Source organism: Macaca nemestrina, chromosome 18 (assembly GCF_043159975.1).
Source record: "Macaca nemestrina isolate mMacNem1 chromosome 18, mMacNem.hap1, whole genome shotgun sequence".
Classification (NCBI taxonomy): domain Eukaryota; kingdom Metazoa; phylum Chordata; class Mammalia; order Primates; family Cercopithecidae; genus Macaca; species Macaca nemestrina.
The window spans coordinates 20,795,530-20,818,359 of record NC_092142.1 but is presented as its reverse complement, the minus strand read 5'-3'; the positions used below and the strand labels follow the sequence as shown (position 1 = coordinate 20,818,359).

Sequence of the window (22,830 nt, the reverse complement as noted above, 5' to 3'; positions counted from 1 at the left end):
AGCTCCCCAGTGCCTTACACCATGAGTGGAAGCAGCCTGAGGCTCTCACCAGATGCCCAAACTTCCAGCCAGCAGAACCCTGAGCTAAATAAACCTGTTTTCTTTATAAATTACCTAGCCTTGGGTATTCCTTTATAGAAGCACAAATGAACTAAGATGGTCACTCTGTGTACCTCTCTTCCCTCCCCCTGCTCCCTTTTTCACGTCAATTTCTCTGTCAATCAAGTCAGTTGTAAAAGCCCTTAGTGCAATTTGCTGAGAGGTAGAAAGGGAGGCTGTTGGGTGGATGGGGAAAGGCTGTTTGGGAACCTCCCGCCTAGCAATGAATTGTTCTTGGGATCTGCACCATTTCACAGCAGTCAATCAGGCTGGCCTAGGGGAATCATCTCCATCCCTTCCCATCTGCCTTAGAGCTAAGGAAACTGCACCTAGTGGACAGAGTCGGAGTGCCTGAGGATCTCAGGAGGTCTCATCTTCAATATTGACTTTTCTCATTCCCTGGTTGTTGTCAAAATTTTGCATGTCCATTTCCCAGGGCTGGGAGAACTGAGTTGTTTGAGGACAGGCTTGCTGCAGACGCACCAGTGCCCAGGTCCTGGGACAGCAGGAGGGGTTCCTTCCCGCAGTACCTGCTGCCCTTACAGCTCCCCCAGGGCCAGGGGGCCTGTCCAGACACCTGCATAGCCTCTAACTTACCCACATTATTCCCTTTCTCTGTGTAGAACAGCGAAAGAGATGTCTCTGCTTCCCTTGACTTGGTCTTCCTCCTCTGTTCCATCATCCCTTCTTTCATTGGCTGGGCCGCAGCTGAAGAACATTTGGCTTGTTGGCTGGAGCAGCTGTGTGCATTCTTGCGCTATAGCTGTCCAGCTTGGCTTAGAGACACTCAAGTTCAGCTATACTTCACCCCAGGAAATGGGGCTCCAGGATGACTTCAAGGCACCCCGTGTCCCCACCCCAGGTCTCTGGCTTTGCTTGGATAAGAAATAGCTATAGCTACCATTTACCGAGTCCAGATCCTTCCCTGGCATTGTGCTAAGTGCTCTGAGTATGCTGCCTCGCTTCATCCTCACAGTCCCCCAGTTTACAGATGAGGTAAGTGGGACTCCACCAGTAAGAAGCAGGGCAATGATTCTACCTGGTCCTGCTGACTTCAGAACTCTGCTCTGAGCCACTCTGCCATACCTTTGACATCAGAAATAAAATACATGGTCTTAGGTTCTATGAGCTGAATACTTTCATAAAGATTGTGAAGGCCTGTTACCACTAGTGGCACATGATCCTTAGCCCCCCCGAGCCTCAGTTCCTTTGTCAGTACAATAGGAAGCTGATAGAGTACCGATGCAAAGGATTGATCATTATAGGCTCTAAATGGGACAATCTTAGCAGATGGGCTGGCACATGATCAACACTCAGGATCATTGATCGTTTTAGTTACTATCATTATTGCTATTATAATTATTATTTTAAGAGATGTGGCCAGGCGTGGTGGCTCACCCCTGTAATCTCAGCACTTTGGGAGGCTGAGGTGGATGAATTGCCTGAGCTCAGGACTTGGAGGCCAGCCTGGGCAACACGGTGAAACCCCGTCTCTATTAAAAATACAAAAAATTAGCCAGGCATGGTGGCACCCACCTATAGTCCCAGCCACTCAGGAGGCTGAGGCACGAAAATTGCTTGAACCCAGGAGGTGGAGGTTGCAGTGAGCTGAGATCACACCACTGCACTCCAGCCTGGGTGACAGACCGAGACTCTGTCTCAAAAAAAAAAAAAAAAGTATAGACAGGGTCTTGCTCTGTCACTGAGGTTAGAGTGCAGTGGTGCAATCATAGCTCACTGCAGCCTTGAACTTCTGGGCTCAAGCCATCTCCTGCCTCAGCCTCCTGAGTAGCTGGGGGACTACAGGCATGCACCACCACATCTGGCTTTTTTTTTTTTTTTCTTCTTGGTAGAGATGGAGTCTTGCTATGTTGTCAAGGCTTGAACTCCTGACCTCAAGTGATTCTTCCACCTGAGCCTCCAAAAGTGCTGGGATTACAGGCATGAACTTCCACACCTGGCTTTAGTTACTATCATTATTAACCCATGCCTCAGCCGTGACCATGACATCCCTCCACCCTGCTTGACTGTGGTCGTGCCTTACCTGGTGAGATGCCAGCTCTGCTACTGAGTGGACGCCATTTCAGAGATTTCAGCAGGGGGCTCTTCTCTCTGTCAGGGTCATCTTTAATGCTCTAGAAAACAGGTGGTCTTTCCCATCAGAGGAGTGTTCCCTGTGGCAGGCAGGGCCTCAGTTACCGCGACCTCAATCTGTCCATGAGGAACTTTTGCAGGGAGGAGCCTAAGGGAGGGGACTCCTCAGATAGGTTTGGCCCCTCTCCTGCAGCAGATTCAGAGGGGACTCTGGGTTTTGAGGTGAAAAAGTATGGGTGTGTACACGTGTGTATGAGTGTATATGCATGTGTGTGCATGTGCATATGTGTATGTATGCATGTGTATGTGTGTGAGATGAGAGTGAGACAGCTGCTAGTGAGAGAGCTATGGGGGTTTGCCAGAACTTTCTTCATCAGTTACCCGCCCCTCTTCCTAATGGACTGGGATGTCTGGGCTTCCAGCATGACAACAGAAATTTAGGTAACTTCTGTGCCTTATCAGGCACCTCAGTTTTTTTTTTTTTGTTTGTTTGTTTGTTTTCTTTTTTAAGATGGAGTCTGGCTCTGTCACCCAGGCTGGAGTGCAGCAGCATGATCTCGGATCACTGCAAGCTCTGCCTCCCAGGTTCAAGCAATTCTCCCTGCCTCAGCCTCCCGAGTAGCTGGGATTACAGGTGCCCGCCATTACACCCGGCTAATTTTTGTATTTTTAGTAGAGAGGGGGTTTCACCATGTTGGCCAGGATGGTCTCGATCTCTTGACCTCGTGATCCGCCTGCCTCGGCCTCCCAAAGTGCTGGGATCACAGGTGTGAGCCACTGAGCCTGGCCCAGGCATCTGTTTTAAGGGAAGAGTTCCTTCATTCTCAGCCACGACCGGAGTGTGATGGTCATTAAAAAGTCACTCTCTGGGGAGCACCCCGCCTGGTTTCAGGAGGCACTCAGGAAGCACTGGAGGCTCAAGAGGCAGCCCCTGAGGAGGGGGTGAAGTGCCTGAGCTGGCTCCTGAAACCTGGTGGAGTTCCCTGAACGAGGGCAGAGCCTGGCTGCACAGGCTCTCCTGGAAAGGCAGCCCTTTGACTGGGAATCTGCTACCTACGGTCTGGGATGGATTTCCACATTCTGAACATGGGCTGCACTCACAGGGTCTGAGTCATGCAATGCTGAGGGACTCACAGGTGTCCCTCCCAGTCTGCTCACAAGCACAGGTGCCTCTGAGGTCTTTCCTCTAGAGCCCTTCTGACTTCCAAGGTGGGTGGGTACTTAATGGAGGACAGAATTGACAGGCTGTGAATGGGGATAAACCCCTAGCAGGTGCAGCCCACCCTCAGGCTCCTATCGGCCCCTCCAAAGTCTTAGGCAGCAGTGGGAAGAGCCCTTAGAGACCCTAATTCCTTTGCCTCCAAGAGACCCTCCAGGATAAGCCATCAGATGAAACAGGTGGGTGTCAATTCTGTGGCATCCTCAGTACCAAGGTAGGGAAAAGGCTGGGATAAGCTGGCAGAGCCAAGGGTGGGGTGGAGGAGGCCAGAGGAGCCCCAGAGCTGAGGAGCCGGCCCCCCGGGGGAGATTTTCCCCCGGAGGCCTGGGCAAGAGGCACCCACGGGACACTCACCACTGAAGCGCCCACCCCATCCCTGCTGGCCCCAGCCATTGTAAGACCCAGGAAAGACCAGAAGACAAACAGGAAACCAAATCTTCCGCGTGTTATTAGGAGGGGAGTCAAACCATTCTGGCCCCCACGGGGGCGGTGGGCCTGGGAGGGCAGAGCTTCTTGGGCTGACTTCTTAGCTGAAGTGTCTTTGGTTTTTCTTTCAGGAGGGCTGCACTTCCCAGTACTTTTCTTGAATGGTTCTTCAGGGAGGCCATGAGGAAGGCACACTGCAGTGGGATTGGGAGGGTCAGTGGCACCCCCAGCCACTGTGGACACACACACACACACACACACACACACACACACACACACACAGAGAGAGAGAGAGAGAGAGCGCAGAAGGGACTGTATCCACTGAAACCTCTGACATCCCCTGGATTCCTCTTTTCATCCCTAGAAAGCCACCTGGGGCCGAGAGTGCTATGGACCAATCCTATGAACAACAGTAAGGACCAGGTATGGGGGCCTGGGAGGCATAGGCTCTGGGTTAGTGAATACTTGGGAGTCTCCAACCCTCATGCCAACAAGTCACGTCAGCTACGCCAATAGGGTAGGTGCTGTCATCTCCCCATTTTACACATGAGGAAACCAAAGCTCTGAAGCTGTCATCACAGAGTTAACAAGAATTCTGGACAAAAATCTAGTTATCATGAAGCCCTGATCAGGCTGCACATAGCCCCACTTCTTTGTAACCTAAAGTCACATAGCACCAGATCCTGGCTGTTTGCATCCCCATTGTTCCTCTAGATAGGATTTCTGATGTCAAAATCACAAAGCTTTTGTTTAAGAATTGCTTAAGATGTTTTTCAGACTCGAATTCCAGCAAAGTAGCTGATGCCAACCAGTTTGAAGACCCCCAGAGGAATAGGAACAGCATGAAAACACAGCTTCTTCATCTCCCCCGCCCATGACTCCAGCCTGCACTCAACTAGTCAGTGACCTCCACACTTCAGCCCACTGCAATACCCTTAAAAACCTTAATGTCAAATTCCCCGGGGAGATGGATTTGAGGTTCCCTCCCATCTCCTCGTTTGGCCGTTCTACAATTAAACATTTTTTCCTCTGCCACAACCCAGTGTCTCTGTGCATTGACTTGCCATGCATATCTGGCAACAGATCTATTACAGTTACAGCTCTGTGAGCTTAAGGTTCTCATCTAAGGCCACCTTATCAGTGTGTAGAGAAACTTCAATTCAAACCAGGTGGGTCTGGTTCCAAAGCCAGCACCCTTCCATTGTGAGACACTGTGGCCTCCACTTGTGGGCCGGTCAGCCTGACTGGTTCCCCAGCAATTATTCTCAATCAAAGCTCCAGAAGACACCACTCAAATGTAAATAAGCATCCTCTGGAAAGGTGAATTACGCAGTCATTGCCCATTAACATCATATGAATGAGTTTATCAGATGAGGGAATGGGACTGCGTGCACCTGAGGGTAAGGGACATTTCTTTATTTTTTATTTATTTATTTTGAGACGGAGTCTCACTCTGTCACCAGGCTGGAGTGCAGTGGCGTGATCTCAGCTCACTGCAACCTCTGCCTCCCAGGTTCAAGGATTCTCTTGCCTCAGCCTCCAGAATAGCTGGGATTACAGGTGCACACCACTACACCTAGCTAGTGTGTGTGTGTGTGTGTGTATTTTTAGTAGAGACGGGGTTTCACCATGTTAGCCACGATGGTTTCGATCTCCTGACCTTGAGATCTGCCCGCCTCGGCCTTCCAAAGTGCTGGGATTACAGGCATGAGCCACTGCGCCCAGCCGGGAAGGGATATTTTAAAAGCACCAAAAGGGTCCCTTTTGGGGAAGACAGCACAGGCACGCAGGGGGAGCCACAGATCTGCAGATCCAGTGGCCACAGAGGAATAGAAGATGGAGATGTGGCCCCGCCCTCCCAGGAGTCCACAGTTGTCTGGGAAGTGAGTCCTTCTGCGAGTGGTGGAGTCCAGGAGTCTCCTTCACAGGCTCCTCCACTCCATTGCCTCGACCACATCCTTGCTAAGTGCCCTCTGTCCATCATTGTGGCTTAAACTGCCCCAAATCTCCATCTCCAGCCATGTCTTTTCCCACCTGCCTGTAGGGTACCCTCACTTGTCATCTCGCAGGCTCCACAAACTCACCCTTGTCCCAGACCAGCCTTCCCTGCACCGTCCTTCCATGGGCTTTTCCTCCTGTTTTCTCCATCTTGGTCAATGGCCTCACTGTCTACTGGGTGCCCCAGTGAGGAGCGTGGGGGTCACTTTGGATGTCTTCTCTTTCACACTGCCTCTTCAATCACTTGCAAGTCCAAGGAATTCTTCCTTAGATGTTCATTGCTCCTCACGTGATCTGGCCCCTAGCTACCTCTCTCATTGTATCTTGTCCTGCTCAACTCCTCTCTCTGAGGAAGTAACATTTTAGTCTCAAAGGACTCCCACCTTGACCAAACTTTAGCCAGGCTCCTCTAAACCATCTTCTCAATGACGCCTTGACCTTGGCCTGCTGAACTCAGTTTTGGCAAAGAATTCTGCTAAGTCAGTTTAGTGAGACCTGTCCCATCCTTGATATCCAATCAAGTTCCTCATCTCCCATCTGAGATATCTTTTTTTTTTTTTAATGATTTTTAGAAAATTCTTTAATAGAGATGGGGTTTTACCATGCTGCCGAGGCTGGTCTCAAACTCCTGGGCTCCAGCATCAGCCTGCCTCGGCCTCCCAAAGTGCTGGGATTACAGGTGAGAGCCACTGTGCCCAGTTCTATTTTTGATATCTAAGCCTTTGGTCTGCCGTTAGCAAGAGCCCTGTTTAACAAGAATCCTTTTACCTATCATATTTATCCAGTTCTTTTAGTAATTTTCCATCCACTGACTCTGCTCGTTGGCTATACATCTCCAGCTATTTTGCTATTATTTAGAGTTGAGTTCAGTCTCTCTCCCCTATTGCAACAGTCTTAAATAAAGTCTTCCTTGCCATTTTAAAAGAGCAACCAGTACAATTAAAAACAAACAGACACCAATTGCCACCAGAAGCCAGGGAGGGGCAAGGAAAGATTCCACCCAGAGCCTTCAGAGGGAGCCTGGCCCTGCTGACACATTTCAGACTTCCAGCCTCTGGAAGTGAGAGAATCAATGGTTGTTATTTTAAGCCGCCCAATTTGTGGCAGTTATGGTAGCCCCAGGAAATGAATACAGAAGGCAGTGCAGTCATTGGCCCATGCCCAGGGCATACCTTTTGGGAGTAGTTGAGAGCCTTTTCCATCTCAGACATGATGGAACTGATGTCATCGCTCTCATAAATGCCTGGAAACAAAGCACATCGTGAGCATGGGAGACAGGGTGTGGATCCTGGCAAGTATCCCCATCATTTGGATACTAGAAAGCCACCTGGAGGTGACTCAAGGGCTGGGCGTGGTGGCTCACTCCTGTAATCCCAGCACTTTGGGAGGCTGAAAAGGGGATTGCTTGAGGTTGGGAGTTCAAGACCAGCCTGGGCAACACAGTGAGACCCCTTCTCTATCAAAAAATTTAAGAAATTAGTCGGGTGTGGTGGTGGACATCTGTAGTCCCAGCTGCTCAGGAGGCTAGGGTGGGAGGATTGCTTGAGTCCAGGAGGTTGAGGCTGCAGTGAAGTATGATGGCACCACTGCACTCCAGCCTGGGTGACAGAGGGAGACCCTGTCTCTAAAAAAATGTTGCTTTGTGTACCGTGTACTATCTTGCCAACCATGTGCTATGAACATACCACCATTCAAAAAACAATCTAAGGGATGTTTAGGGTGCCTTCTAGCTCTGACATTCTAAAATACACATATTTTTAATTTTAATTTTTTTGTAGAGGTAGAGTCTTGCTATGTTGCCCAGGATGGTCTCGGACTGGCCTCAAACAATCCGCTTACCTCAACTTTCCAAAGTGCTGAGACTACAAGTGTGAGCCACTACCTGACCCATAATATACTTTCAGAGTTTTACTTCTTCTTCTTTTTTTTCTTTTTTGAAACAGAGTCTTGCTCTGTCACCCAGGCTGGAGGGTAGTGCCGTGATCTCTGCTCACTGCAACCTCTGCTTCCTGGGTTCAAGCAATTCTATTGTACCTCAGCCTCCTGAGTAGCTGGGACTACAGGTGTGTGCCACCACACTCGACTAATTTTTTGTATTTTTAATAGAGACAGGTTTTCACCATGTTGGCCCAGCTAGTCTCAAAGTCTTGACCTCAAGTGATCCAAACGCCTTGGCCTCTCAAAGTGCTGGGATTATGGGTATGAGCCACTGTGTCCGGCCTACCTTTTTTAACTTAAAAAAATTGCAGTAAAATATACATAACATCAAACTTCCTAGTTCAATCATTTAAAAGTGTACAATTCAGTGGCATTAAGTGCATTCACATTGTTGTGCAACCATCACTGCTATCTATCTTCAGAGGAATAGTTTTACATTTTAAAATGTGATTTTCACAAGCTGCTTTTCTGGAATATATCTGTGGTCTAAGGGAGCTATGCTGGTGCTGAGGCAACTGTTTGGAATGAGCCAAAGGGATGAGGAAACACTCATGTACCTGTGTCTCCAAACCAGTGGAAGCGGCCACCTGCAGCCCGGGTGACTTCCTTGTAGGCAGCGGCCGTGTCAGTGCGACTGGCATAGCAGGCAGGGGGTGTGGTGTCCATCTTTGGCTCGCCCACGTAGAAGAGACACACGTTCAGCTGGAGGTCGCAGCCACTACAGGCCTCGGCCATGTAGGCGCTGATTGTAGGCTGGTGGGGAAGAGAAGGTAAGAGGGGCCCGCAGCTGAGGGCCTTGAAGCTGTGGGGCTCTGGGCAGCCCAGCCTGGCCATGTTTCTCCAGGGCCTTCTCTATGCCTTGTCCAGTCCTTGGCACAAGGATGGAAAGAGATGAACCTGGGTTACAGTTTCTCTCAATAAAATTTTTTTTAAATTTTTTTTTTATTATTATAAGTTCTGGGGTACATGTGCACAACGTGCAGGTTTGTTACATATGTATACGTGTGCCATGTTGGTGTGCTGTACCCATTAACTCGTTATTTACATTAGGTATATCTCCTAATGCTATCCCTCCCCCTCCCTCCACCCTACAACAGGCCCTGGTGTGTGATGTTCCCCTTCCTGTGTCCAAATGATCTCATTGTTCAATTCCCATCTCTCAATATTTTAACAGAGCGTGGTCGGGAGCTGGACCTGAGAGCCTCCTGACACCAGGCGTGGTCTAGACCAGTAGCATCCGCATCCCCTGGAAGCCTGCTAGAAATGCAGACTCCCAGGCCCCACCCCAGACCTACTGAACCAGGATCTGCACTATGTATGTATGTATGTATGTATGTATATATTTTAAAGAGACAGGGTCTTGCTCTGTTGCCCAGGCTGGAGTGCAGGGGCATGATTATAGCTTGCTGCAGCTTTAACCTCCAGGGCTTAAGCAATCCTTCTGCCTCAGCCTCCTAAGTAGCTGTGACTACAGGCACACGTCACCACACTTTTTTTTTTTGAGACAGAGTTTCACTCTTGTCGCCCAGGTTGGAGTGCAATGGCGTGATCTTGGCTCACCGCAACCTCCTGCTCCAGGGTTCAAGTGATTCGCCTGCCTCAGCCTCCCGAGTAGGTGGGATTACAGGCGTGTGCCACCACGCCTGGCTAATTTTGTATTTTTAGTAGAGATGGGGTTTCTCCATGTTGGTCAAGGTGAACTCAAACTCCCAACTTCAGATGATCTGCCTGCCTCAGCCTCCCAAAGTGCTGGGATTACAGGCATGAGCCACCGTGCCTGGCTACATCTGGTTTTTAAATTTTATTTTTGTAGAGATGGGGTCTTGCTATGTTGTCCGGGCTGGTCTTGAGCACCTGAGCTCAAGCGATCCTCCCACCCCAGCCTCCTGAGTAGCTGGGACTACAGGCATGTGCCACCATGGCAGGTTATTTTTAAAATTTTTGTAGAAATGTGGTCTCCCTATGTTGCCCAATCTGGTCTCCAGGGCCTGCATTTTAACAGCATCCTTAGGTGCCTGTCTATACATTAAAGTTTGAGAAGCACTGCTTTAGAAATCATGCTGCAGAAAGCTTGGCGAGGTATCCACCTGGGGGAAGATGGATGAGGTCGCAAAGGATAATGGACATCCGGGACGTGGCCTACCCACCATGTCCTGGTCAGGGATGCCCCCAGTGAAGAGGTAGATTCCCTGCGATTGGTGTTTGTCTTTGTCCTTGAAGTCCACTTCCACAGCCTTCCGCAGGGCGCTGAGAACATTCCTGCTGCCCCAACACCGCAGGTTCAGGGCCCACCTGGGGAGGCAGAGATGGCCACGCTGAGGGTCACTGGCCCATGCCTAGGGCATACCTTTTGGGAGTAGGTGAGAGCCTTTGCCATCTCAGACGTGATGGAGTTGATGTCATCACTCTCACAAAGTGAAGACGGCCAGGTGGGGAGAGCAGCAGATAGAAGGAAGCTGTTTTCTGATTTCTGCCCATGGCTGTTTGGGGTCAGGGACTCTAGAGAGCTACTTCCTGGTGGAGAGGGGGACAGAGAAAACAACGCCTGCAAGCCTTCCCTCAGACACAGCCCCACAAAGTCTCTGCCCATCACCTACCGCCAGGCACTTTGTAAATTGTCGTGGCTCATGGGAACCATCTCAGGCCTCCAGCTTTCACTTGTGCTTCCAAACCTTTAAGAAGCAAAGAGAGTTCATTCTTAGGCTGGGGGAGGTCCACTTGGCGGCCCAGCTCTTTGGGCTTTGCAGGCTTTTAGTGGGGACAAAATTCTGATGAGATCCCCTAAAATGTGAGGATGTCACTGGCCTGGGCTAGCCTTGAGATTTCCTTGCAGGTCATATGTCCCAACATACTTCAGCCGAGACATGGCGTGAGCCAGCTTTGGTCAGCTTTCTTTCTGAAGCGTTGAGCTATGGCGTGTGGCCCCATTTAACCTCCCCTAGCATGGCTCCACATTTCTCTTGCCTATCCATACTATAGTTTTTTTTTTTTTTTTTTTTTTGAGACAGAGTCTTGCTTTGTTGCCCAGGCTGGAGTGCAGTGGTGGGATCTCGGCTCACTGCAAGCTCCGCCTCCCGGGTTCACGCCATTCTCCTGCCTTAGCCTCCCGAGTAGCTGGAATTACAGGTGCCTGCCCTCACGCCCAGCTAATTTTTTTTGTATTATTAGTAGAGATGGAGTTTCACCATGTTAGCCAGGATGGTCTCGATCTCCTGACCTTGTGATCTGCCCGTCTCAGTCTCCCAAAGTGCTGTTTGTTTTGTTTTTTTAAATACACGTCTATGTAATCAACAGGATTTGGTAAAGAAAAAAAATACACATCTAGCCTGGGCAGTATAGCAAGACCCCATTTCTACAAAATAAAATTAGCTGGGTATAGTGGCACATGTCTGTTGACCTAGCTACTTAGGAGGTTGAGGTGGGAGGATCACTTGAGTCCAGGAGGCTGAGGCTGTAGTGAGCTATGATTGTGCCACTGCACTCCAGCCTGGGCAACAGAGCGAGACCCCGTCTCAAAAAACAAACAAATAAACCCCCAAATCCAGAAAACCCACATTGTCTCATTTGTCCTGTAAGACAGAATTTAAGATCCTTGGGAAGGGGATTTATACTCTTTATGAATGAAAAGTTGTCCCCTCTCTAGTTTGAGATTAATTCCTCCACCTGGCCTTTGACCTCATCATCACCCATCTCTTCTGAAACTTTGCCCCACAGTTCCACCCTCACATCCACACATTCCCAACTTCTCTCCACTTCCCTCTGCCCCCAGCACCTCTCTACCTGTTTCAGACTCTCTATACTTGACAAGAACATCCTCCTTCCACCGGGAAGCTACTCTATGGGCAACTTCGCTCTTTCCTCTTTCCCCTTGTGGACAAGCTCCCTGGAAACACAATATACCACCACTTCCTCACCTCTTCAACCCATTGCAGTCAAACTTCCACCCTGGGGGTGTTCTCTGGTAGAGATGAACAATGCCCTCCATTCCCCCACCAGTGGAAATATATCCCTATTATCGCTGGATAATAAATCTGGGTTCAAGTGATTCTTATGCCTCAGCCACTGGAGTAGCTGGGATTATAGGCCTGTACCACTGAGACCCACTTATTTTTGTATTTTTAGTAGATGGGGTTTCACCACGTCGGCCAGGCTGGTCTCGAACTCCTGGCTTCAAGTGATCCACCTGCCTTGACCTCTCAAAGTGCTGCGATTACAGGAGTGAGCCACCGCGCCCGACCTTCATATACTCCTTTATAGCAGTGCAGGAACGGACTAACATAGCATCCCAACACCTTTCTCTCTTGTTTTCCTCCCACCTCTCTGGGTTCTCCTTTCCTGTGTTCCTTTGGTGGTTCCCTTCTTCTGCCCACCCTTCAAATGCTGGTATTTCCCAAGTGCTGCCTTTGATTGTCTTCTCTCTCCCCTTCGCATCTCCACAGGTGCGATCCCTGCACTACCATTTATTTCATTCATATAATTAAAATGCTGATGGCTCAAAACCCCTTGTTTCTTGGCTAGGTCTCCTCACTGGAGCTCCTTCTCCTCCTAATGTTCTCCAAACTCTGGAGTGTCTCAGACTCTGGATGTTTAAAACCATCTTTCCCTTCAGAGATCTGTTCTTGGGCATCATCTTCTCTTTACCATTCTTTCACCCCCTACAGCCAGGGACGACATTCTGTAGATTCTAACTCCCCAAAATCTTTTCCATGCACCTTTTTTTTTGAGACGGAGTCTTGTTCTGTTGCCAGGCTGGACTGCAGCGGCGTGATCTTGGCTCATTGCAAGCTCCACCTCCTGGGTTCATGCCATTCTCCTGCCTCAGCCTCCTGAGAAGCTGGGACTACAAGTGCCCGCCACCACGCCTGGCTAATTTTTTTGTATTTTTAGTGGAAATGGGGTTTCACCATGTTAGCCAGCATGGTCTTGATCTCCTGACCTCGTGATCTGCCCACCTTGGCCTCTCAAAGTGCTGGGATTACAGGCATGAGCCACTGTGCCCAGCCTCCATGCACCTCTTTCTTGATTAACTTTTATTTTGGGCTCAGGGGTATGTGTGCAGGCTTGTTATATAGGTAAACTCCTGTCATGGGGGTTTGTTATATAGATTATTTCATCACGCAGGTATTAAGCCTAGTACCCATCAGTTATTTTTCCTGATCTCCTTCCTCTCACCCACACCCTCCAATAGGCCCCAGTGTGTGTTTTTCCCCTTTATGTGTCCATGTGTTTTCATCATTTAGCTCCAACTTATAAGTAAGAACATGCTGTATTTGGTTTTCTATTGCTGTGTTAGTTTGCTAGGGATTATGGCCTCCAGCTCTATACATGTTCCTGCAAAGAACATGATCTCATTCTTTTTTATGGCTGCATAGTATTCCGTGGCATATGCGTACCACATTTTCTTTATCCAGTCTACCACTGTTGGGCATTTACATTGATTCCATCTCTTGCTATTGTTAATAGTGCTGCAATGCACATATATGTGCATTCGTCTTTATGATAGAATGATTTATATTCCTTTGGGTATGTACCCAGGGATGGGATTGCTGGTTTGAATGGTAGTTCTGTTTTTAGGTCTTTGAGGAATCATCATACTGCTTTCCACCATGGTTGAACTAATTTACACTCCCAACAAGTGTGTAATTGTTCCTTTTTCTCTGAAACCTCGCCAGCACCTGTTATTTTTTGACTTTAATAATGGCCATTCTTACTGGCCACACACTATTTCTTCCATTCACAGTGCCTTGGCTTAAGCCCACTCAACACTAGGGCAGGCAATTGCAAGAGTCAAACTGGTCTCTTCCCTCCGGTATTACATCCCTTCAGTTCCTCCTTCACAGCACTGCTCGAGCATTTGAAGATGCAAACCTGATCGTATTAGTACCTTGCTTGCAATCCTCCAGTGCCTTTATATCCTATAGCACAGGAAACTCATGAGCATGGCCTATATCAATCCTCCATCACCTGTTATTTCTGTCATGCACATTCTCTCCCTCTCACCCCCATATCCATGCTGAACTACCTGATGGTCCCTAAAGCTCTAACATACCTCACGCTCCTGCTCATGCTGTTGCCTCTACCTGGAACACCATTTCTCCCTATCCCATCATTCTCAGGTGCTAGGCAAACACCTACTCATTCATCAAGACTCAGCGGAAGGGGCACTTGCTCCATGAAGATGTCCTGAGCCTACTCCTCACAGGTGGAATGAACTGATCCTGCCACTGATACCTTGCAGTCCCATACCTAGCTATCTACTCATTTCTATAGAAAACACTTAATAGCACTTCTTAACATCCCTGTCTCCCACTGTTAGGCTGTGAGTTCCTCGAGGATGGGTTTTGTGTGTCTTCATGTCCATCTCCCCAGTGCCTGGCACAGGGACTGGTTCATGGCAGATTGTCAATGAAACATTGCTGAATGAATGAATGGGTAGATGAATAAATAAAATTCCTTGTCTATAATGTTACCATAAATATTTTTCTGTAGAGTTTATTAGGGAATGATTGGGCTCTGGTACAGAATAATATCTAATACTAACTGTTGACTTAATAGGTTTAGAAAATGCCCTATTTGGTTTGAGGTTGTATAAAAATCTACTCTTTAAGTGGGTTCCTTTTCTCTCTGTCTTCCCTTGTTAGTTAAAATAGTATGCAATTTTAAAAATTATATATATAGTTTTTATGGCTGGGCTCAGTGGCTCAAGCCTGTAATCCCAGCACTTTGGGAGGCTGAGGCAGGAGGATCACTTGAGGTTAGGGGTTCGAGATCAGCCTGGCCAACATGGTGAAACTCCGTCTCTACTAGAAATACAAAGATTAGCCAGGTGTGGTGGTGTGTGCCTGTAGACCCAGCTACTTGGGAGGCTGAGGTAGAAGAATTGCTTGAACCTGGGAGGAGGAGGCTGCAGTGAACTGAGATCAAGCCACTGCACTCCAGTCTGGGAAACAGAGTGAGACTCCATCTCAAAACAAAAACAAAAACACAAACAAAAACAAACTATATATATAGTTTTTAAATTAAAAATGCTAGATATGTACTATAATTACATATAATATACAATTTTAAAACTATATTAACATTTTAAAACTATATATACTATATATAATTTTAAAACTATACATAAATTTGAGGAAAGTTCAAATCTTCAAAACCTCTCTGATCTTCATTGTATTTAATTCCAAACTATACAGTTTTAAAAATTGCATACGATTTATATATATATACACACACACATAATTAAATGTATATGTATAATTTTTATTTATTAAAACAGAGATGGGGGTCTCACTATGTTGCCCAGGCTGGTCTCAAACTCCTGGATGCAAATGATCCTCTGTCTCGGCCTCCCGAGGTGCTGGGATTACAGGTGTGAGCCACTGCACCCGGCCAAATTTATATATACAATTTTAATTTAAATTTAGAATTGGAATCCTAAATACTTGAAAAGGTGGGGCTTGCTGGAGTCAGGCTGAGGACTGAGACTAAGGCATGGCTGGAGTCCTTCCTTTCCTCTTCTGCCTGTTTTGTCTTGGAAGCCAAATGGGCCAATGGGCTGAATTACTTTATCCTGGTTGATCAAGCAGTGTGTTTTGGGGTCACTTATCACCTTTGCCCCAGTAGGACAGTCCTGTAACCATTTAATTATTCAATGCTTCAAACAAGATCATCCAAATCAGATAAACCGATGGCTATCCTAGGAGGCCGGGTGACCATGACGTCAATATCTGTCGTCTGGCAATGTCCAAAGCCTCAGCATAACAATGACATCCAAACACACACAACCAACCCTTGCCCCCAGGAGCCAGGAGACACGTACGCGATGAGGTTGAAGTAGTCCTTGTTGGATAACTGCTCCTCCAGCAGCAGCCGCAGGGAGTGCTGGATATGAATAATGTACATGGAATTGGTCGCAGAGATATCGAGCAGTACAACCACCCTAAAAGGAAACACGAGCTTTAAGAGGAGAACTGAATCTCTGAGATAATGTTAATTTTGTTCCATTTTACTATTTAAAGTTTTTTCCAGGGGAATTTTGCATGCCAAATTCATAGCTGGCCAAAATCTTCTCTGTGGTTTGAGGCCAACAGAGGTGGGCTTACAATGGTAGATTAATGGGGTCATGGAACCCCCCTTCTTTCCCAAGAGATGCTGTAATGGAATAAAGCCTCATGGTGGAGGTGGTTTAAGGGGTAGGGGCTTCATATAATGATTTTCATAGATTTACTTTAAAGAATTAGCATTCAATATTTTTATAGGTCAGAATATGAATATACATACATACATACATACATACATACATACATACATACATATATATATATATATATTTTTAGATGGTCTCTCTCTGTTGCCCAGGCTGGAGTGCAGTGGTGTGATCATGGCTCACTGAAGCCTCAACCTCCTGGGCTCAAGAGATACTCCTGCCTCAGCTTCCCAAGTTGCTGGGACCACAGGCACACATCACCATTCCTAGCTAAATTTTTTTTTTTTTTTTGTGGAGACCAGGTCTGCCCATGTTGCTCAGGCTGTTTTTGAACTCCTGGCCTCAAGTGATCCTCCTGCCTTGGCCTCTCAAAGTACTGGAAATACAGGAATGAGCCACTACACCCGCCATAGGTTGGGGTCTTTGTAGGGAAAGCAAAAACCAGGTGAGCAAGTAACATGAGGAATTAGGTATATCTGGGCCTCTTGGAAAATATTTTTATCTTTTTGTTTGCTCTCTGTTTTAAGATCTCTAGCCTCATTCGTTCTTTCTCTCATTTTACAACTTCAAACTTATATTCCTACCTCCTGCCCCATTCTCATTTTGAGACAGCTATGAATAGCAAAAGAAAATCCATGTGATTTACAGTCAGAAGACCTTGGTTCAAGTTCCACTTCATACCAGCTGTGTGGCCTTAGGCAAGTCACAAAACCTCTCTGATCTTTGTTTAAGTAGTTTAACTATAAACTACTTGTAAGACTCATCATAGGGTTGCTTCAAGAACAAAATTACATAATAGATGTATAGTGGCCAGGTGTGGTGACTCATGCCTGCAATCCCAACATGTTGGGAGGCTGGGGCAGAAGAAACTCTTGAGGCCAAGAGTTTGAGACCAGCCTGGGCAACATAGCGAGACCCTGTCTCTAATAATAATAATAATAATAATAATAGATGTATAGTATTATAAAATATAATAATTTATAAATGTTAATTCATCAAACAAGGTATGGAATCATAATAATGGCCATGATAGATAACTATTGTTTCTCCCAACTCAGCATCCATTACCTCATCTGGCAACAGCATCCTGATTTTCCTTTGGGAAACACCTCTGCCTCTATCAGTCAATTTGAGTTGAGTGAAACTGAGCCCACTGCAAGCTTCAGGGATAGGCATTTGACCCTGGCCAATCAGAACATCACACCTCTGGCTGGGTGGGAGGATCCATTCATCCATGACCCATTTGCTCTGGCCAGGGAGGAGGTGTGATTTTTTTTTTTTTTTTGAGACACAGGGACTCGCTCTGTTGCCCAGGCTGGAGTACGGTGGCACAATCATAGCCCACTGCAGCCTTGAACCCCTGGGCTCAAGTGACCCTCCTGCCCCTGCCTCAGCCTTCCAAGTAGCTGGGACTACAGGTGTACAACACCATGCCCAGCTAATTATTTTATTTTTTGTAGAGACAGGGTCTCACTATGTTGCCCAGTCTGGTCTCAAACTTTTGGCCTCAAGCGATCCTCCTACTTTGGCCTCCCAAAGCGCTGGGATTGCAAAAATGCTCAGTGACACAACGATGATATTATTGACATCAATGATGGTGGTGGTGACTTTTTCCTCCCCTGGGGGTTCTGCTGAGAGATTCCCAATCCCTAATCTAAGTGATGGCTTCTGATGATACCAACAGGGAATTCATGAGTCAGATAAACGTCATGTCACACATCAGACCCACGAAGGATAAGAACCCTGCTTAGGAAAGGTACCTTTTTTCACAGACAGTGCCCCAAATTCTTCTGCTGGCCAGGGAGAGCCACTCGATTCGCCTCTCGTACATCCGCATAGCTCTGTTGAGCTGTTTCTGCAGAGGTGTGGGCCACAGTGAGCGGCTGCTCAAAGGCTGAGCAACCAAGGGGCCTGAGGGGAAGTAGGTGTACCCAGGTGGGCTTCAGGGAATGGTGTGTCAAGTCCCTGGGAATCCAGGCAGTATAATCATTCCACTAAATCATGGACAAATTCGCCACAAGACCAGGAAGGGAAGAGTCACACGGTATTTCATTGCATCAAATGGGGGAGGAAGGAGATCTTTCCCCAGAGGATTAGAGGCTTTTTTTTTTTTCTTTTTTTTTTTTGAGGCATTGAGGTCCCTGCTTGGGGAGGAGGTGGCCAAAGCTCCAGGGGGCCTGTAGGTGGAGCACACAGTCCCTCTTTACAAGAGGGAGTTTAGTCAATGGCTTGGTGACTCCATAGCCCAGGGAACCTTCCTCCCATCTCCGCCTCCTGCACCCCATTTTCTGACTGATTGAACCCATCACTGACCTGGTACTCATAGAGGAAGGGTGGGTCCACATGAATGTTCTTCACTGTCCCATCGTGCCATTCAAATTGTATCATTGCCTTCTGTTCTCAGGCATGGGCAGGAGGGTGAGCAGGTGAACAGAAGTACATGTAGTTTAATTTGGGCACTGGTTCTCCAAATCAGGTGCAGGAGAGGGAAGTGGGCTCTGAACACATTCGAGGTTGGATTGAACTCCCTCCCAGAACTCCACCACACACACCCCGCAATGCCACCACCACCAGGTCCATTGCCTTGTCTGGAACTGGAAGTAGAGAGCCTTAGAGAGAGTGATCCCCTGAATGGACCATGCCTGACAGCAAGCCTCTCAGGCTGTCTTCCTGAGAGGCTTTTCTGAACATCAGAGTCATGAAGATATGGTTGGAGGGTTTTAGTAAAAGAGAGCACAGTTGGAGACCTTAAAATATACTGGCCATAGCTTCTTAGGTTTGGAAACCTAGACAGGCCTTCACAGATGCTTTGAAAATCCAATTTGTTCATCTTGTTTTTTCATCCTCCACCAAGTCAACATATCCATCTCTCTCTCACTCCATCCATCTAGTCATTCATCCATGCACTGCTAGACCTACATGTCCCTTACTCCTCTCTCTTCCTGTGTTCCATCTTTCTGCTATCTTTCTATTCACCTATTATTCCTTCCTTTCATTTCTCCATCCTTTCACTCCTACATCCTTCCATCCTTACTTTAATTTCTATTTTCATTCTTTCATTTGTCCTTTATTCCATTTTGTCATCCATCCTTCCATTTTCCATTTTCCCCTTCCACCTGTTCAGATTTCCATCCATTCACCCATCCATTTACCCATCCATGCATCCATGCATCCATCCATCCATCCATCCATCCATCCATCCATCCATCCATCCATCCATCCATCCATCCACTCATCTATTTATCCATCCATCCATCCATCCATCCATCCATCCATCCATTCATCCATCCACCCACCCACCCATCTATCCATCCACCTATCCATTCGTCCATTCATCCATCCATCCATCCATCCATCCATCCATCCATCCATCCATCTACGTTTCCATTCATTCATCATTCTTTTCCTTCTTCTGGCCAACCTTCCTTCCAACTACCTTCTCAGCCATCCAGTAAACATTCATTGATTTCCTACTCATACTAAACATGGGGGATAGAGAGTTAGAGAAGAGTGTTCCCTCTTTATACTTCATACTTGATGGGGATTTAAATATGTAAAAATTCATGCATTAACCCTTTATGGGAGCAATAGCAGAAGTCTGCATTAGGTACAGCAAGGACATAAAGACAGCAAGTCTGTCCTGTCTGAGTTGGGAGGAGAAAACCTTCATGGAGGAGGTGACCGTGGTACCTGATTTATCCCTCTTGCCCCATCTCCCGAGTTCAATTTTTCAGATCTTTGAAAACCAACAGCTACAGTGGATTTCATGTGCATTCTAGGGTCCTGGGTGGGAAGCCTGAATCCCTGGTGATTCTTATTGCCAAAACATTTAAGAAGGTGGGAAAAGCCACCAGGGAGCTCTCCTGCAGAGGACTGGAGAAAATGATGAATCTGAATTACCTCATGGATAGTCGATGATACTGTTTTCTGGAGAATAGGTACAAATTCCTCCACAGGAGAGAATGCGTTGGGTGCCAGGACCTGATACAGACTTAATTTCTTGGCTGAAAAAATAAATTCTGAGGTTGTAAGCACTGCCTGGGATGCTCCAAAGGGTTCAAGCCTTTTATTTTTTTGAGACAGGGTTTTGCTCTGTCACTCAGGCTGGAATGCAGTGGCACAATCGTAACTCACTGTATCCTCAAACTCCTGGACTCAAGGTATCCTCCTGCCTCAGCCTACCTGAGTATCTGGGACTATAGGTGTATGCCACCACGCCCAGATAATTTTATTTTTTATAGAGATGGGGTCTTGCTATGTTGCCTAGGTTGGTCTCAAATCCCTGGTCTCAACTAATCCTTCCTTCTTGGCCTCCCAAAGTGCTGGGATTGCAGATGTGAGCCACTGTGCCCGGCCGGATTCAAGCCTTTTAGTCAGTCACCTGTTTCCTGGGTTCTGCCCTCTTTGGAGATTTACCTTTCAGACCATTGACCTTAAGCCACTCTGCAGAAGTCTTGTCCAAGTTTGGAAACTCAATGGTGAGAGGAGCGTCATGCTTTGGGGGTTTAGGCAAGAGGCTTATGAGTAGCCCATTTGCAATCTCTGTGGAAATCTAAATTAAATGAGAAAGCCCTCATTACATAATCATATTTTAGAGCTGAAAAATCCTCAGTCTTCACCCTCCACCCAGTCAACGCAAGTGGAGCATCTTAAACACTCCATAGTAGATTAAAGGTAGTTTTGCCTTTCCCTTCCGTCATCCCCTCCCCTTCCCTGGAGATTTCTGGAATTTCCAGGGGAAGAGGGAGGAGTACCCAGCAACTCCCTTGCTCTCACAGTGGCCTATGCTCCTGGCTCCCTCCCTAACCTTACCGGGAAGATCAGCACCACGGACTCCAAAATGACAGGTCACCCCTCCATGCTTTGGAGAACTAAAAACTCCTGCAGCAAATCACTTAGTGAGCCCTGACATGGCCACCCTGTGGCCACATTTACAAAGTAAAGAACCGAGGCTCTGAGAGGTTAAATTACACAGTGAATGTAGAAGTAAAACATAGAACAGCAAGTCCCAAACTTCAGAGATTTGAGCACTGCCTTCATGAATTTTGCTATATCTGAGTACTACTGTATTATTATATTTTAAGAATCAACATGTAACATTAAAGCTTTTTAGTTATTAATTTTCTTTAAGTTTAAAAATTCAATCCCTTTCACAATTTTAGAAAGAAGATCTATGACGACCATAATGAGCTAGTTTGAAATAGATACCATTTAAAAAATATATTAATCCATGCACCACATAAAATCATCTTGCAAACTACAAGTAGTACATGCACTTCATTTTTGGAAACTCTTGGCAAGGTTTTGGGCCTTAGACCTGGGTTCAATCCAAACTCAATCTATTTCTATCTCTGCAATCTTAGGCAAGTTATGTAACCTCTTAGCTTCGGTTTCCTCATCTATAAAAAGTAATAATATACTTAACTCAGACTGTTGTTAAGATAAAACATTTAAATAATTGAACATTGTGCCTATCTTATAACGAGCATTTAATAAATGAGAACTACTATAATTCTTTTTTTTTTTTTTTTTTTTTTGAGATGGAGTCTTGTTCTGTCACCCACGCTGGAGTGCAGTGGCACTATGTGGGCTCAATGCAACCTCTGCCTCCTGGGTTCAAGTGATTCTCCTGAGTCAGCTTCCCACATAGCTGGGATTACGGGTGCCTGCCACCACGCCTCACTAAGTTTTGTATTTTTAGTAGAGACAGTGTTTCACCATGTTGGCCAGGCTGGTCTTGAACTCCTGACCTCGAGCGATCCACCTGCTGCAGCCTCACAAAGTGCTGGGATTACAGGTGTGAGCCATCACACCTGGCCAAGAACTATTATAATTCTAATACTAATTGTTGCTATTGTATTTATACATTTTTAAAATTCTTTTTTGAGACAGGGTCTCGCTCCGTTGCCCAGGCTGGAGTGCAGTGGTGCTATTATGGCTCACTGCAGCCTCGACCTCCCAAGTTCAATCATCCTCCCACCTCAGCCTCCTGAGTAGCTGGGACTACAGGCACATGACATCGTGCCTGGCTGATTTTTAAATTTTTTGTAGAGACGGTGTTTTGCCATGTTGCACAGGCTGGTCTTGAATGCCTGGACTCAGGTGATCCTCTGGCCTTGGCCTCCCAGAGCACTGGGATTTCAGGTGTGAGCCGTGGCTGAGGTGAGAATGGCTCTCTTCAAGACAGCCTGTTCTGGGTGGTTGAGGTTTTCACGATTCTCCAGACTGGGGGTAAGGGAGGGGAGTGACAAGACAGAGGGGGTGGCAGGAGCCTGCTGATCCTTCTCTGAGATAAATTTTACAGTTAGTAAATCCACCAGGATCTTTCTGGCACCATGGTGGGCCCACCCAGCCCACCCAACTCAGAGCTCTGGGGTGCAATGAAGGGTGGGCCTTGCCTTGTTTCGATTTTAGGAAGTGACGGGCACCGGCAGCTGTGCCGTCTATGAACAGGTGAGAAAGGGGAACAAGGCCAGCTGAGTGCTGCTGGGAGAAGGCCCCAGAATTGGCACTCACACCACCTACCTCCTCCATGGTGCAGGTGAGCGCCTCACAGGGGCTGCTGTGCCTCAGGGCTTGCATGTGGCTGAGGAGGCTCTGGGCCTTCTGAATTTCTGCCAGGAGCTCATCCATATCCCGGCTGGTGTAGAGCTGAGGGTGGCAAGAGCAATCAGCCAGCCAGAATCACTAGGCTACCTGCAGAGGCCAACCCAGGAAGGGGCAAGCAGCCAGGCCAATGCCCAGGCAGAGGGGCAGACTCTCTCCACTAGGCCTTATAAACTGCTACCCATGTGCCAGGAAGAGCCTGCAGACATGCTGTGCTCCATTTGTGCAACTGACCTGCTGTGTT

The 22,830-nt window shown here is 47.2% G+C and overlaps 1 protein-coding gene across 1 annotated transcript in view; it reads right to left on the bottom strand.

Annotated features, from left to right (window-relative positions):
• Nucleotides 1–22,830, bottom strand: part of LOC105485001 (von Willebrand factor A domain containing 3A) — a 63,695-nt gene that overhangs the window by 14,357 nt on the left and 26,508 nt on the right. Inside the window, 13 exon segments of the mRNA XM_071084227.1 lie at nucleotides 697–807; nucleotides 2,144–2,234; nucleotides 3,880–4,032; nucleotides 7,009–7,079; nucleotides 8,332–8,527; nucleotides 9,922–10,066; nucleotides 10,372–10,446; nucleotides 15,594–15,713; nucleotides 17,741–17,835; nucleotides 18,294–18,374; nucleotides 19,881–19,984; nucleotides 20,397–20,532; nucleotides 22,506–22,631. Coding sequence (XP_070940328.1) covers nucleotides 697–807; nucleotides 2,144–2,234; nucleotides 3,880–4,032; nucleotides 7,009–7,079; nucleotides 8,332–8,527; nucleotides 9,922–10,066; nucleotides 10,372–10,446; nucleotides 15,594–15,713; nucleotides 17,741–17,835; nucleotides 18,294–18,374; nucleotides 19,881–19,984; nucleotides 20,397–20,532; nucleotides 22,506–22,631 — 1,504 coding nt within the window.